Source organism: Ciconia boyciana, chromosome 6 (assembly GCF_034638445.1).
Source record: "Ciconia boyciana chromosome 6, ASM3463844v1, whole genome shotgun sequence".
Taxonomy (NCBI): Eukaryota; Metazoa; Chordata; class Aves; order Ciconiiformes; family Ciconiidae; genus Ciconia; species Ciconia boyciana.
The window spans coordinates 48,609,518-48,626,960 of NC_132939.1; the positions used below are offsets into that span (position 1 = coordinate 48,609,518).

The window sequence follows — 17,443 nt, forward strand, 5'->3', positions numbered from 1 at the left end:
TGGATAAGGTTCTGTTAACCTGGTATGCAATCTACCAATAATGGGCTTCATTAACGATATTACTGCCCTGGCACTTTAAAGCAAAAATCTATACAACAAATAAAATTCATCAATCCTGAAGTCAAATATCGTTACACTGTAAAGTCTGTGCAAACTGAGTTAACTTGCCCTTGACTGCAAAAGCTCTGTTGCTAGTCTTGGAAAGCCTCAATCTGACCAACACGAAAAACATCCCATTTAGATCCCAGACTTAAGACCTGAAGAGACTAAAACTTTCAGTCACACCAGGATAAGAAAAATCAGTGGGAACCTCTCAGCACAAGTGCAGTCTACTCCAAAAAGCTGTGTTTTGTGTCACATAAAGCTCCCTGGCCATCTGCAAAAGCAACCCAGTAAGTCAAGACTGTAATAGTGTACTGTGCTGGGTATAACAAACCCTGAAACATCAGTAGTATTAGCAAACAACAAAAATACTTTACCAATGATTAATACTGAAGGAACTGTCTACAGGCTTCATTGTTATAAAAAAAGTGTATATCCATGCAAGCTAATTCCTTAGAGAAGAATGTGATTCTTTAAAAGCATAGCTCATAAGTATATTTCTTTAGTTAAAAATCAATCACATAAAAATTTATTAGAAAACTGAAATGGGAGAAATAGCAATGAAATGAACACTCGTGTGAGCAGGCAGCTTAGAGAACAATATCAATATTGTTATATTAATAATTTTTAATAATCTTAATCACATTACAAATAGAATGGATATTATTGTATATCAATGTAATAGGTACATTAATAATTTAGTAAAATATTAAACAGCATTATACGCAATATATATTGTACATATATAAAGCAACACACCAATATATATTTATATATTATCATACATTAATAGCAGTATTATTAAAATTACTATTTATACTGCTACCATGACTGTCTAGTGACCACAGATCTTTTTCCCTACATGCTGCTATTAATTATATAGACAAGCAGTTACCTGCACAATGAACTAAAGAAGCCATTACTCCTATAATTTATAAGCAATATTGCAAATTACAATAATGTAATATGTGAACATAATATAAGAAAAGCCATCACGTTTTGCTTTGAACCAACCACTTGCTAACTTAATTACATGCTCTCTCATTCTTATACTATAAGAGAGTGTACAACCAATCTCCATTCATCTTCTCTCTGCACCTTCTCATTTTACAGGTTTACCTCTTGCAGCCTTTCCCATTCATATCTTTTTCAGGCTGAAGAGTCCTAGTGTACTTAGTTGTTCCTCACATGGAAGAAGTTTCATGCCTTGATCATTCTTATGTCTTGTGCAGCCTCTCTAGTTCGGTGTTTTTTAAGATGGAGAGGGGGAGCGAGGAGTGGAGAACCAGAACTCAACAGAGTAACCTAAGTGCAGACACACCATCAATTCAGAAGCAATGATGTCTGTCTTGTTGTCTGCTTCTTTCCTAACAGTTCCAAACATTCAGTTTTTAAGATTGTAAGAAATATGCTTTCCATAACAAATGAAGGTCAAGTTTCATAAACAACAGGATTCATTTGCATCTCACAGGACTAAACTTGTAACCAATATTCAGTCCCAATAAACTAAATTAGGTAGTGGACATGAGACTGGCTTTTCTGTTTCCGTAATTATATGTCTGCAAAAATATTATGTATGTAAAGGTATTTCTCAACTTTTCTGTAATTAGGAAAAATTTGTACTGGCAGTTAATATGCTGATGATATTAGGACCTATTTCTATAAAACAACCACCTGGTTAAATCAGTTTCCCAGATTTTTGGGTTCTTTTTCCTTCTGAGACTAATGACGTTCAAACAGTACTTTCCACCTTCTAGGAATAAACTTTTACCCTTAGATCGTATGCTTAGCTAAAAAAGGGCTCTCTTATCCCTCTGTTACATTCTGCAGTAGAAATGCAAGATGCAGTAGGAGAAAAATATTCGAGAATTCATAAATCTGGCCCTTTTTTCCAGGATAATTTCTACTCTTCACACAGCGCAGAAGAGAACAAGAATACATTGCAGTCAAAGGTGCTAGAATAATAACAACTCCATTATCACAGGTAAGGGGAAAGAATTTTATGAGGGTTGGATTAATTGTTGCTTCAAGAACAATAGGAGGAGTAAGAAGCCTACAAAATGGGGTAAAAAAATTGACCAGCAAGGAAGGATCTTTTAGATTTCAAGAAGTATAGGAAGAACTGTCAAAAGTGAAACAGAGTGAAACAAAGATTCTTTAGTCCTTTAGCGAGAAAAAAAAAAATAGAAATGAGATGGGGAAAATAAGGTGGAGATAATTTAGGTATGAACCCAAACCAAAATAAGTATTTTTGCTTTTCTTTTATACTAATACATTAATTTTGTTAGATTTTAAAAAACGTACAGGAATTATACAAGACTAACTACATGAAGTTATGCCTGAAATGCAGGTAAATCACTTCCTGAAATGGGCAGCACTGAGGACACCCAGTATGAAAAAGTCCTTAATTCCAATCTTGACAACTGACCCTGGCAAATTCTGGAAAAAGCCTGGAAGGACAGAAAGGTGCATACTTGTGCTGACTTCCAGTGAATAAAGTAGGGCAAATCAGTTTTGCAAAACTCAAAGTCAGAATTAATAAAGGTTATTTCTTCTAACAAGAAAACAGTACTTTCTTCTTTCTCACCTGCTGCATGAGAAAGGAAGTTAAGCAGACTTCACACTTAGCTAGCCGTATTTAGACCAAACCTAAAATTTATTGTATTTTCTTCATAAGAAGTCATGTATTTTAATGTGTAACTTAATTTGCAATCAGGTTTTTTTACTTGCAAAATTCACCTAAGAAGATTTTATAAGGAGAAAAAAATTATTTTTCCTGTAACATATTTGGTTCTTTAGCAGAAAAGGATTACAGAACCTGCAGTTATACATTAATAATGAATGTGTAAAATGGATTCTTCTTCATATTTTCAGAATGCAATCAGACAAGAGACCTACATATTGCGTTTAAAGTGCTTTTCACAGATTATAGTGTAGAAATGTTTTTATAGCTATAAAACACCTTTTTTTTTCCAAATGCTATTATACTTCTCCACTTGAAAGTAAAATTGCCTAGAGGTATCTATCAATCTCTAATGTTTCCCTCTTATAAGAATCAACCATTTCACTTTTACCACAGTAAAGCAGTATTAATTCATATTTCATGCTTCATTTACAATGGCCTTATGTTCATCAAAGCATTGATTTTCCACTCCATTAATTTATTATGAGATGCAATGTTTGCTGCTTCTTCCCAGAGTAGGCCCTGGTACTGGTCTGCATGTGTGTCTCTAAGGCTGGGAAATATATGAGAGACAACAGACCCTAAGGAATCCAAACTTAACTATATGTGAAACAAAATACTGAATCTTAATGTTCAGCAGTCATCCTAGTACCACAGAGATGTGATGGACACATGTCCACAAAGTTTTTTACTTTGAACACCAACAACTCCCCTATCCCTTCAGAAATAAAATCCTTCCTCACAAGAAATAACCCCAAAATTGTAGCATCCCTCAATCTCTCTTCTTGGTCCAGCACCAAATTAAACCATAAATATTTTGGCTTATGGTATATACTATCTAACACATTTTGCTAAAGTATTTTACTTATGAACTGCAGAAAAATATACTTTTGAGACGTCACACAGAGTTGAAATAAAGTTGGAAGGGACACAGGACACATTTAATGTAGTGGCTCCTCAGCATGCTATAAAGTATATTCAATTTACAGCAATTTTTTTTCCAGCTACAAAGATTTTGGCCTTTTTTCCCCCGTTTTAATAAAGACGACCTCTGGTTTGTTCTCAGCACAAAAGGAACTCAGGCCCTAAGCCCTAAGTGTAAGCCCATGCCTTAAGCCATCCCATTTTTCAATTCTTTCTCTAAATTCCAGTGCCAGACCTCACGTCAACACTGTCTGTAAATGGAGTTAAGGAAGATGCTCATCATCTGTTCTCCCCAAACGTCTCCTAAATACATCCCCTCTATTTCATGTACTTTTTGTGGAAAGAAAAAAATTAGCTGTGCCTCAGCTAGTCCTCATTAGTTACACTATTAAATGTAATCTTGAAAGCAGAAGACCAGCCTTCGGGTTATATGCATACTCAGTCCTTGGTTTTTTGGTTTCACTGAGAATCATGTGGATAAAGGACGATATAGGCTACTTGGATTTCTGAAAGGTTTTTTAGATTTCTAAAATTTAAACCTAACTTCACACACAAAATGATGAGCTCTAAGCTAACCATTACTGCTCAGGAAGTAGACCATGGGGTAGTGATACATATTTCCAAGAACTTGCTAACTCAGTGTTCAATATCAATCAGAAAAGCAAAATCAACACTGGATATAATCAGGAAAGGGAAAAAAAGCCAGAGAACATAATTATTGCTGAGTATGAATCCACAGCATGCTTGCATCTTGACTACTGAGTGCAGCTGTGGACCCCTATTTCAGAATAGAAATAGGGAAAGGTCAGAGGAGAGCAACAAGAATGATCAAAGCCATGGAGCACTGTTTCCATGTGAGAAGTGGTTAAATACGACAACTCAAAAAAACAGGACTCTTCAGCCAGGAAGACAGATACCTGAAGGGAGAAATGACCAATTTGCATAAAATCAGAAGTCACATAAAGACAGAAAATTTTATATGGGTTTAAGCAGAAAACTGGGAAAGTTCATGAATGAGAAAGAGCATGGAAGGGTTCCAAATTCGTAGAAACTACTTCTAAGTCTGGAAGTCTCTGAGCTTTGAATGGCTGGAATCAGAATGAATGAGTGGGAAACAAAATATACGTCAGTCCTGTTCATACACTCTTCCCTAAGCATTTTATTTTGGCCATTGTTGCAATGTCTATAGCTGGCCTAGACTGACCTTTGGTCTTAAACCAGAACAGTTCCTTTTATATTCTAAAATTCTCACAGTCTTCTGAGCAGTTTGTGGAGTGATTTGAATAGGATAACTCACACGCTAACATTTTCAGGGACAGAAATGCGTGCCTGTTTCATAAAAGCAATGAAAAGAATGGTAGTGATGTGCAAATAAAAACAGAAAAAAGAAAAAAGCCAAGTTTGTTAGGGGAAATTCAATAAAGAAGGTGGCAACAAAAGAATACATTGAAGAATGGGAGGGAAAGGTGACGAAAGAGCTTTTAGCTGGCTCACAGAAATGGTCTGGTAATTTAATGAAATGCACAGCAACTTCCTCAATGTGGATCAAATGCCATACTTGTATCATTAATGACTACTCTCTATTCTATTAAAAGAGATGGATTCAGCTGCACAGATAAAATGCGAAAAAGGATGTTAGAAGGACCTGACATAGAGGGCAATTAAGTACTGTTAACCTTTTTCCCAGAAATCAGAAAGCTGTATGCCATAATGCATACAAATAATCCTAAAGAGAGCAATCACATCTGTCTGCTCATTGTTTAACAGGGAACAGAAGGTACTGATACAGGGCACTGATGGTTCCGATAAGAGGAAGAAACACCAATTGTACTGACTGAAGCAGTATTAATGGTATTTTACTTAACAGCAATCTCCTCCATAAAGTGAGTGTTATTAATCTTTCTGTTTTTAAAATAAAGATTATTTACTTTGAAAAGGGGCGTTCTATGTTTTCACAGAGAATGATAAAACAAATTACTCATTTTCCATGACTTCATACAAACACTTTGATGTTTAAACTGCTTGTCAACAGTTAATCCTCCTATATTGATGTATTCTTGGTGATAGACAGTTTCACACTGTCTCAAGGGACAGATCTAAATCAAAATCAGATACACATTTTATTTTTAGTCTCAAAGCTTCAATGCTAAATGCAAATAAATCAAAGCAGGTTTGTATATAACCCTCCTAAAGTTTGCCTTTATAGTCGATATATTGAAAACACATAAACATAAACCAGAAACCAAATTTCATTGACTTTCAAGTACAGTGCTCCTTTCTTTTCTGAGGTAGGTAAAAACAAATGGCTATCTGTATTGGACAGATATTTTTGAAAATTAGAGCTGACTTAAGTACCAGTTAGCTAATCCCCAAAGAATACCCATAAAAAGATTAAATGCAACTGCAATTTTAACTGACTGCAATGCATGCCAGCAGGCAGTTACTCAATTCAGATGAAAGATGTAATGTTAAAGGTGACCTATGATGACTTATTTTTAAATGGCCTTAGCATGTTGAATACTTAAATAGCACGAACAGGATGCACCCAGCATGTGTAAAGGTATTCTTTGCTTTCCCTATTAACATCCATAAAACTATGCATTGTCAGCTTCTGTCTCCAGCACTAGACTGATACATCTTATGCTCTTCTTTTACACAGGGTGTGGTTCTGCTTAAGAGGCCTGAGGTTCTCTGTTGACTTTCATATGCCAGGCAAATTCCATGATAGCTGGGACATTCTGTGATGTATGATGTACTCATCATATGTATACAGGGAACTTTAAGAGAAAACAAAAAATGTATTTTGTTTCTTTATATTCCATGTATACCATTACTCCAATTATACCATTGTTTTGATGATTTCAGCACATAGAGAAATCAATTTACCTTTACAAAGATAGGCAACACATATAAATTTATCAAGATACACAACATACAAGTTAAATTGGCTTTTTTTTCTATACTACATTGTTTCATTAAAGTTTTAACTATTAAGATTTTTCTTTTTTTTAGCAAAAACTACACTTGTACTAATGAAAAACAAAAGACCTGTGTTAACAAAGCATTGCAAATGTCAAATTAACTGAACTTTTAGTTTAGACTCCAGATGTTTTTGCATGGGGTGGACCACATTTTAATTAGGAGAGCTTTATGGATGCTTCCTTTCCTGTTTGCAATGACATGGACCATCTCTTCTCTCATTCATAAGCACATAACATCCCTGTGGTAACTATGGGAATTGTTTACATGGAAAAATATTAGGAAAGTATTTCAGGAATTTTTAGTTGTTTGATGCATACTAGCAGCTGGAAATGTGGAGGAGACAGTGCTGTCTTTTGGCAAGCTGGCTCTCTGTGAATTATCAGCTCGTGCTCCGAGTACTACGGGGGGACCACAGGACTAGTTTTTGAGAATGTATTCCTTATCATTTACTAAGATTTTGATCAAGACATAATTACTGTAATTACTGGAAATTAAAAGAAATATAACACAAGAGGCAGAGTGTTTAAAGTAAAGCAATGTTAGTGGGCATACATTCTTAAAAGGTATAAAGACTTCCTTGTCATTCATTCATGAATCCTATCTTCAACTTTCTAGAGCTATGCAGGCTAAAAATCTTTACATGTAATTTACATGAATGTTTTGTATGCTAACAGTATTTCATCAAGCCTTCCAGAAAGCATTAAAAAAATTTATTTAACACAGTCTTCATGGGAAAGAAGAAATATCGTTCAGTTTTACAGCTGAGAAAAACTGAAATACAAAGAGAAGTGTTTTAACCAAGGGTTCACAGCAAATCAGTGTCAGAGTAGGAAAAAAAATTAGGAATTTGGCTTATGGATTTCCCCATTTTAATCAAAAGATGCACAACAATGAGAGAAAAAAATACCTATGGTAGCATCAATAGGTGTAACATGTCTGTGTTCCTAAGGTTATAATTTGATGAAATATAAAACATTTAAACCTAAAATGAAGGACCTAGCAGGACATTAGAAACATTTTAGTCAATAGTTCGCTGTCAAACCAAATTTTAACTTGTTTTGTGATATATAAAACAAACAAAAAGCATGCTATACCACATGTATCTATGTCTTACTTATCAAGTTATAAGCATCCTATATTATGTGGAAGAACTCATAGATACACATTCCGCAGATGAAAGGCCAACATTTCTAAAGAGAATCCTGTGGATGGAACACATAGGATCTCTCTTTAAAATTGTATTTACATACATATACATACTACGTTCAAAAAAATGAAAGTGAAGACCACTGTATATTACTACTCCTATTTAAACTAAGAGAAATAACTTAAGATAGCTAAAGAATTACAGTATTTTGTAATAAAGATTTATCCTAAGATTTTTACTTTCTCTAATGGAAAACAGAGGATTTTAGTTTATTAGAATCTGGCAAAAATGTTCAATATTTGCAACATGTGGAACACATCTTCACAATATTGAAAGGAGGTTTCTACTTAGAGAATGTAAGGGTTGCATTAGGAGGAGTGTTGCCAGCAAGTCAAGGGAGGAGATCCTTCTCCTCTAGTCAGTCCTGGTGAGACACATCTGGAGTGCTGGGTCCAGTTCTGGGTTCCCCAGTACAAGAGACACATACTGGGGGCAGTCCAGCAAAGGGCAACTAACATTCTTTAAGGGACTGAAGCATCTCTCCCGTGAGGAAAGGCTGAGAGAGCTGGGATTGTTTAGCATGGAGGAGAGAAGGCTCAGGGAGATCTCATCAATGTGTACAAATATTTGAAGGGAGGGTGTAAAGAAGAGGGAGCCAGGATCTTTTCAGTGGTGCCCAGTGCCAGGACAAGGGGCAGTGCACAAACTGAAACGCAGGAGGTTCCATCTGAACATAGGAAACACTTTTTCACTGTGAGGGTGACTGAGCACTGGCGCAGGTTGCCCGGGGAGGTTGTGGAATCTCCATCCTTGGAAATATTCAAAAGCCGTCTGGACACAGTCCTGGGCAACTGGCCCTGGGTGACCCTGCTTGAGCAGGGGGGTTGGACCAGATGACCTCCAGAGGTTCCTTCCAACCTCAACCATTTTGTGATTCTGTAATATATTATATTACTGATATCACCGTTGGAGAAACTATGAAGTTATTAGACCAAGTTGTTAGACGTGCACCATGATTATTTGTCAATAAATAAACACAAAACTGTCATCCTGACCACCAAAGAGCAGTTTAATAAAGTTTACAGAGTTACCTACATTTTGTAACCTGCCTCTTACAGGCAATTTAGCAATAAAATCTTAGGCCAATATTTTAAATATTCTTTAACAAATACACAACAAAATGTTCTTGAATACTCTTATCTGCAAATTTAGTATTCAAAGTCTCAATGCAAGTATATATATTTTTGTAACAATATGCTATTTTATTTATTACGTTAATTTAGTAATACATTTTTACAAAATAATGAAGAACATTTTTAATAGAGAGTAATTTAAAAATAATGCTATATATCAGTTTTTGAGGGACGGCAGATTAGAGAGGTGACGTTAGAAATATACATACATAAGTTTAGTTTGTGGGCTTTGTGTAAGTACACAGCCTTAAATGAAGTCCATAAATTAGAAAAGTTGTGCAGAATCTTATAAATATATTTATTTCAGCATTTTTGGTTCCCACTCTAAATCCCAGAATTAGCCAGAAAGTGAGAAATAAGTATGAATGGGAGAGAAAGGCAACTGTTAAAAAACCCATACTCTTAACAGCAAAATAAATTATTTTACAGCAAAGAACTAAAAGAACAAGTAAAGCACAAAATCGTAGGGGACAGTGGATCCATAAGTAGCAGGATATTCAACAAGAGCAATAGATACATAGGGGGAGAAGACAACACCAAGGAAGAAGGGAAGAGGAAGGCGAGCATCAGGAGAAAAGAAACAGCTGACTGCAAGCACCATCAGGCGGCAGAAGTTACTTGGTGGGAGTGAGCAGAAGAAGGAGTCGGGGAACCTTGGGAAGGTCCTCTGCTCCCAGCGAAGGGAAGTGACACACTGGCTCGCCAATGAAAGGAAAGGAAAAGAAAGGAAAGGGCGAGGCAGGCGGACAGAGGATCTCAGACTGCTGCTCCTCTCCCGGTCGTTTTTATAAGATCAAAGAATGGCTGTGTTCTGGGAGGACCAGGAGGCCTTTGATGTAATGGTAGTTTTGGCAAGACACTACAGAAGCAAACCAAGGGGAGAAGAAAGTATTAACCCTTAGATTCTAGGTTTCCTAAACATTCATACACACAAAGTACAACAATCACGAAATAATCTCAAAAGCTAACAGGAAGATTTACTTATTGATAGAAGGCACATTGAGAGACACAGAGAAAGAGAGAGAGCGCACCCTAAAATGGATGGTGTCAGGCAGTCACATAATCTGTCTGTGAAATGCATTGGGCATTGCCACCCTTCCAATTCTGCTTTTAAAATGGGTGATAAATCAGAAAACTGATGCAAATTTGAGCCTGTTACTACAGTAGAAGAATTTAATAGCTTTTCAATTGCTGAGTGTGTGCAGACAGAAATTTGTTTTACTGGTATTCAAAACCTTACTTTCATGAACATAAAATTTGAGTTACAACAAAATACATAAATGTTCATACTGAAAAGGAAATTCATATTAAATAACAATTTTGCAGAATACTTACAGCATTACTGGAGTTAACCTAGATTTATGACACTGTAGCAAAAAGTTGAATCATGTCCAGAAAAGTCTGATCCAAGTATTCTAAGCAATTGGTAACCTCACTTCTGGGTTCTCTACTGAAAGCAGCAAGCTGTCTTACTGATCAAAGGATATAGAATGCATATGTTCACTGGAATAGCTTCAGGATGGGGTTGATTTCAAATTAAATTTCCCAGTCTTTTATGTCAGACTAGTACTACTAAGGCAGAGGAATCTAACTTGCAGCTCATGCTCACAAAGAACATGAGGTAGTTTACAGAAACCCACTGAAGTCACAAGCACAGTACGGTAGCAGCGTGCACCTACAAAATGCACCATGACCTCTTTACGAGAATTAGATACACTTCCCATTGTAGCTACAGCTGAGAATACAATACAGACTTTTTCCCAAGAAAATCATACACCTTTGCCTATAAATAATATAGATCCAAATCCTGTATGTAAGAACTAAGCTACACTCAAGAATAAACTAAATCACCTTATTTAAAGATAAATCGTATTCATTCTGGCAAAACATCAGACTACATAATTGATTACTAAAGTAATCAGGAAAATTACTTGTTAATAGCTATGTAATAATTAAATTCATTTTATTAAACAGTATTAAACCAAAAAAAGAACCAAACAAAACAATCTCTAGGTAGTCAAAACCTCAGTTTTGCCTGTACTTGTTACTCCCCTGGCACTTCTCACGAGTTGAAGGATTATTCCAGAATACACCTTGGTTCTTCAGCTCCTTTTATATCCACTAGTGAGTCTAAGTAACCCTGTTCTTCCTTCTTACCTTCCAGCTTCTGCTCCTGTCCTGTGCACCCTGCTGGAGCAAGAAGCGGTGTACCTATCTACTGAATCATACTGTAGAACTGATCTGATTGAAGGAAAAGAGACAAAAAATCCAAAGGCTCCTTGTGATGGGTACTATTTGTTCTCATGTTCCTTAAGGGAGTGACCAGATCAGGTGTCATGTCCTGAAGGAGGATGGTAATACAGCGCTTTCCTTGGGAACCAAGTGAGTTGGCTAAGGAAAAAGAAGATCCAAGAAACTGTCGGGGATAGCAGACAGGATGAGTCATAGGTAGGAGATGGAGCTTCCAGCTCAGACGACTGCTGAGAGGAGAAGGAGCGGACAGGGCTCAGAGATAATGCAAGGGACCCCCCTAGTTTGCTGCAACTCACAAAATCACTGAGTTAGATTAAGATAGGCCTGGAAGGTTTATTCACCCAGAGCTCTGAGAAGAATCTGCTAGGTTCCTGTCACATTTCTTTCCCAATTTTTTTTTGCCTAAGTTGCCGAGTTCATCACATGACTACTACAACAATTTTACTGGCAAGTGCAGGAGGCAGAAATGAGTATATTGTAGAGAAAGGGAGGAGAGTGGGCTGCCAAATATACCTCTCAAAATATGTACACGTACACAGTTTTCAGGTCATTGCGTAAAACAGACAGTTTGTTTAGGTTAAAATCTTAATCTAAAGATTTAAAAAATGCATTTACTGTTAGATGTACATGTCTATTCTGTTGCTTAAAAATGTACGTTCAGGGTAGAAACAATTTAAAAAGTGGCTGCAAGAGGCTTCAGACTTGTGGTAAATCTCAGACAGTTCTGCACTAAACTTCATCTATTCCTGTGCAGAACAATTTCTTCCTAGTATTAGGCAGAATTAACGATGCTGTGGAAGAAAATGCAGATGAGATTCCTAACCCAGCCATCCCATGGTCTCACAGTTTAAAAACAGCTCTGGAGAGCTGATGCTTTCCTATGCATGTTGTATAGCTTGTGCATGTGTGCATTCTGGCTTTTCTCTCTCTTGCCTCTTTTTGTATCTTGTATTTCGTGAATCTCATGAACTGCCACCTTTCTGTCAAAATTCTCCTAAGAAAATGCTTTTTCTACACAACTTAAACATTTTTTTTCTCTAAGGATTCTGTTTGAATTTGAATTTAATACCTTATGTCTCTATTCCATTTCCATTCTCTATAACCTGAATCAAATCACAAAATATGTGACTGGTTGTTCTTTTTTGATGTCACGCTCTGAGCACTCAAATAACAGATGATAAGAAAACTATACAAATATATGAATACCATAACTATTAGGTACTCATTGTTATAAATGCTGCATAGATATACAGCTATGCAGACATACACACTATAAATGCAAGGATTCTTGAGGATCACTTAAACGGCAAGCCTTATTCATTCTTTAGCTCAAGGGCTTTTCTATCATAGCTCTTCCTGACACATTCAGACTGCGTAAGTATTACTCTGTGTATTTTCTTTGTAAGATCAGTGAAGGGGGGGAGGAGAGAGAGAGAATGCGATCATCCTCAGAACTGAAACAGAGATATAAAGGTCAAAACCACTTATTCTTTTAAAGTATTCACTATCAGCTATCTAACATCCGACTTTTGAGCAATACTTAGCAATATATATAGCCGGAGCTCTCACCAATTTTAGCTATTACTAAAACTTTGCATTTCTGAAAATCAGGCCTCAAAAGTCACAAAGTCAGAAAATGAGGAACACAAAGTAATTAACAGTCTGTGAAAAATTTAGTTTAAGCGATTGGCCTGACATCACAGAGGAACTTTATGGCAAAAGTAAAATGAGTGCCTTGGGAGCATTCAACAGCCTTAGCGATGACCATACTTTTCTTGCCTGCAATCTCAGGGCTTAACATTACACATCTTCCAATGTCAGCAATAACGAAAGCAGTGATTGATTTCAAGGTCTAGCATTTAGCATCACAAATTTGCATTCAGGTGTTAGCTCCCAACTTGCATTTATAAAGAAAATTCTATTTTACGGATGATAATAATCCTCTTCCTCTTCTATCTGAACAATAATTTACAAATCTTCCTTCTTAAAGTACAAGAGATTAAAAGTATAAAAAGTAGAAAGGCTCCAGAAAAAATAGAAACAAACACTGTCACAAAATATGGATTGAATTTGCACAACATTGTGCTATTTGCAAGCAATTACCCTCTGCCTGTGTGAAAACCGGCGCTGGGAGCAGAAAGGACAAGGCATTTGCGGGCAGTTTAACTCATTGTTCGTGAGAAACGATGGCAGTGGATACATGCCTGACTGGTTGTCATGTAAGCAAACCATGAATAAGAGATGATCCTGAACAGAACTAATGTCCTGGCAATGCTTTACACTCACACAGCACTATGTGAAGTGCCAGGAGACTGAATTTGAGTGTTAGCTCCCTACTCCCACAAAGCAGGAGTTCCAACACTGCGCTCTGATTTACAAAGGGCCTTTTATGTGTGAATGCAAGCTTTTTTTAACATATTGAATATATTTTAAATACATTTTTGAAAACGGAAGCTGTTTTCAGAGATGCACAGACAATCAGGAAGGATAAAATAATAATTTGCACAAGCAAATTTTAAAAGTTTGTATTTGCAGCCTTGATATTGTCTCAGTACTGGTTTCTTTAGATGAAATTTTCTGGATTTCCAATGAAAAGAAACTACGGGCCTGATACATACTATTGTGTGATGTCTTATGGGACATTCCTACATAATAGGAAAGAAGCATGGTTCAGAAATGCTAGGGCAAGCTGAGACCCATCTCAGCTATTCCACCTGACAGACTTACTAGCTTGGGACATCTGGATAATCCAGCTGCATTCATGGCATGTACATACATGAAGGCTTTTGTCCTTCCAACTTAATATCTTATTAAATTATATTAATTAATCATTAAAATGGTATTCATTCATGCTTTTAGTTGCAGTTTTGATGTGGGCAGATGAACTGATTCTGTCTGCAACTGCTGGTGTAAACATGTAAAAAGCACACGTAACAATCACTGAAATGATAAGATCTATCACATGGACCTCGACCATTAGAAGTGTTAGCAGTAGAAAAATAACATCCTTTGTATGGCTCAAATCTACAGCATTTCTCTTCCCAGGGATAGGATGAGGATAAAACTGTACAGAAAAACTACAACATTACACTGTATTTCATATAACCAGTGCTCAAATACTGTAGTAAAAGCCTACACAGAAAGGTGCAGTGTAAAATTATCATATCGTCTCTTAAAAGTAAAATGACAGTTAAAAACCCAGAACTGCAACCCTTTTTTTTAAATACATAAAAATAATATTTTTCATAATTTAGAAAAATTTTCAGCAATATCATTGTGATTGGTTTGGAAATGAATTTAAGAAACTTACCACTTCTAAGGCCATAATACGTTCCTAAAAATAAAGTACAAGATGCCATTAGAAAGTAAAGAATATGAATGCAACGTAAGTTGAACAACGATGAAAAGGATTCATTTCGGTTTTTTGCTGGTCATACGTACGGTATTTTGTAAAAATCTCTCTGAATAGGAACCACTGCATTTAATTGGACCTCTGACGCATCTATCACACTATCTCACTTAGAAATTTCTTCCAAAGAAAAGAAACTCCACAGAAACAAATATTTACTCCATTATATATTTTTGTCAAATAGTAACATTAGATTTTCAATATTGTTGATTTTACTCTTATGTATCCCAAAGTTTGATTTCTTTTTCTGATCATCTGTGACTGTAAATCTAGCATGTTTTGGAGTTCATGTCACGTTAGCATCTGGTTTATTTTTTAGGCATTTCCTTACAAAACTAAAAAGTAAATTCCGTATCATTATTATGTCATCCACAAATAGCTCTGAATAATGTTTTATTAATAACAAGATGACGTTAGTCAAAGTCTAATGTCAGACAAAAATAAAATGCAAATAAAATAAGCTTGTGTCAGTTTTAATCCAGCACAAAATATAGAGAACCCAGAATTTATAAAATTAGTTTATATATTTTAACAGTCTGTTTCCATTTAAAAGTATCTTTAAGAAAAATATTAAGCTAGTAAAATCAAGATCATGTACTCCGGCACTATGTCCTGACTAGGTATGATATTTTAAGTAATCTGAGAAAGCGTACATTCAAGTGCTTAGGTGAGCTCACATTTATAGTACCTGACCATTAAGACACTACAGGAACTCTTACCTTGCTCAAATATTACCTTTTTGAAAGTTTGGGAGAGGATTTCTTTTTTCCTTTCTGGGTAGATTAGGCTAAGAATCCTTATACTTTTTCCTGTTCTACCCCTCCCTAACAGGTAAAAATGATTGTAATAATCTGGATTTATTGCTTCAGCATCCAAGACAGTTAGACAAGTCTGAACTGACTTCACTATTTTGGAAGCAACAGGTACAACAAAAATTTCTTAGACCAATGGAAGAATTTGGGAGCCAGAAACAGGTCTTGCCATTTGCAAGAATATGAAAGCATTTTTCTTTTTTATAAGACTAGGTGGAAATGAGTTAGTAATAACTCTAGAAGGGTCTTTGTGTCTTAAAAAACTTTAAAATAATGATTATATTTACTAACTGAACAGGTGTACATATTTGTGTAAAACCAGCATTTACATATTGTGTATTTACATATTTGTGTAAAACCAGTGTCCCCTGGATTACTAAAGGTCTAACTTTTATTCATATAATCTTTCGAAGAAAAGACACAGTTAATCCTAGTGAAATGTTTAAAGCTCATTCACTGAGTGATATCTGGGGTGCAAATGATGTTAATTTTCATCAGCCACTTACAATAGTTGCGCCTTTCATTACAATTCTAAATCATAGGCAGAAAGTGAGAAAATATACGGTAGGAAAAATAACTGCATCAAGTGAGGCTAAAAAAATAAATAAAACAGTGTCTGGAAAAGACTAATTGGTTTTGAAGATGTACAAAAAACCAAGCAAGACTGTTCAGGAAAGTATGTACAAGAAAATATCTAAAGGAAAAACAGGAATGCACACATAAACAAGTTTGATGGAAATCTAATACACTATCACAATACAACTGTTTAAAAAAAATGCTAACATTTTGCCAGTAGTGGATGCCACTAAACTGGCTGATGTTGGAACTGCATACACAGTGGTTCGAAACTCCCTGTGCATAAACCAATGATAAATAATAAACCAAACGTATGGAGAGAAAAAAAATGCACTCCTCATCACTTTCAGTAACAGGACTCTTTCAAAGTAGCAGGTTTTAAAAAAATAGACAAAAATGTAAACTTTTTTTTAAAAAAACAAAATGGAGAATGATCTTATCCCTAAGAGCTGGGAATCAAAAAACTCAAACATGTCTCAGATTTCCTATAGATTTATTTCACCTATGTTTTAGTTTCTTATCAGTAAAACTAGGATAATATGAGGTTCTAGAATACTTAACTTTGACTTGTCTATTAAGAAATGTTTGCTCAGTGCCTATCACAATGCATGGTAGTTGGAGATTCCAACTACAATGTTGCATAAGCAAAAGTTTACTGAATTTCACTAATTTTTTTTCTCAGAAAAAGTAGTGCATTAAATACTGACGTCTTTATTCTTTATTGGAAGCAGGTCTGAGGTACAGACTGAGTATTTCAATACATTAGAACAAAATTATAACAAAAAATATTATGTGAAAAACTCAAAAATATTTATTTTTAGATGCTTGTTCCTCCACAAAATTGCAGTGGCTGTTACAAACACTCATATTTATTTAAAGATTCTGCAACAAACCCCAAACTCATTACTATAAAAAAAGATGGTGTTTACAGATCTCATAAATTTGTGGTGATAGCAAACAGAAATTCAGATATCAATTTCTTCAGTTAAAAAGGACCACTTTGAAAAAAAGGTCCTAGAGCAAGTGTATCAGTAGGATTATTCCAATGGCAGAATAAATAGTGTTTTCAGAATGAGTCATGTAGTAAATAAGGCGCATGATCTAGCTGCCAAATTCTAAAAACTGAATAAACTCTTGCAATCTCATCAGATAATTTTCTGACCAGCATGTAAGGTATTAGGAAATTTACCATGATAATTTACACATTATCAATATATTTATAGTTTCAAATTAAGATTCTGTATTTTTTTTTTATTATTTATATTAGCATGTCATTAATTCCAAAGCAAATGAAAATGGCTTGCAAATGTTTTTCCAGAGAACATCCATACAGTTGAATATTGCAATTATCATGCACAGCAT

General features: G+C 35.4%; 1 protein-coding gene across 9 annotated transcripts in view; it reads right to left on the reverse strand.

Moving 5' to 3' along the window:
- CEP128 (centrosomal protein 128) overlaps positions 1–17,443 on the reverse strand; it is a 138,455-nt gene that overhangs the window by 12,593 nt on the left and 108,419 nt on the right. For 7 of the 9 annotated variants that reach the window (XM_072865405.1, XM_072865404.1, XM_072865402.1 and 4 more), the window contains one exon: positions 14,595–14,618. The exons of the other annotated variants lie outside the window; for them this stretch is intronic. In XM_072865405.1, coding sequence (XP_072721506.1) covers positions 14,595–14,618 — 24 coding nt within the window. The remainder of the gene's footprint in view (positions 1–14,594; positions 14,619–17,443) is intronic. 9 annotated transcript variants of the gene reach the window in all.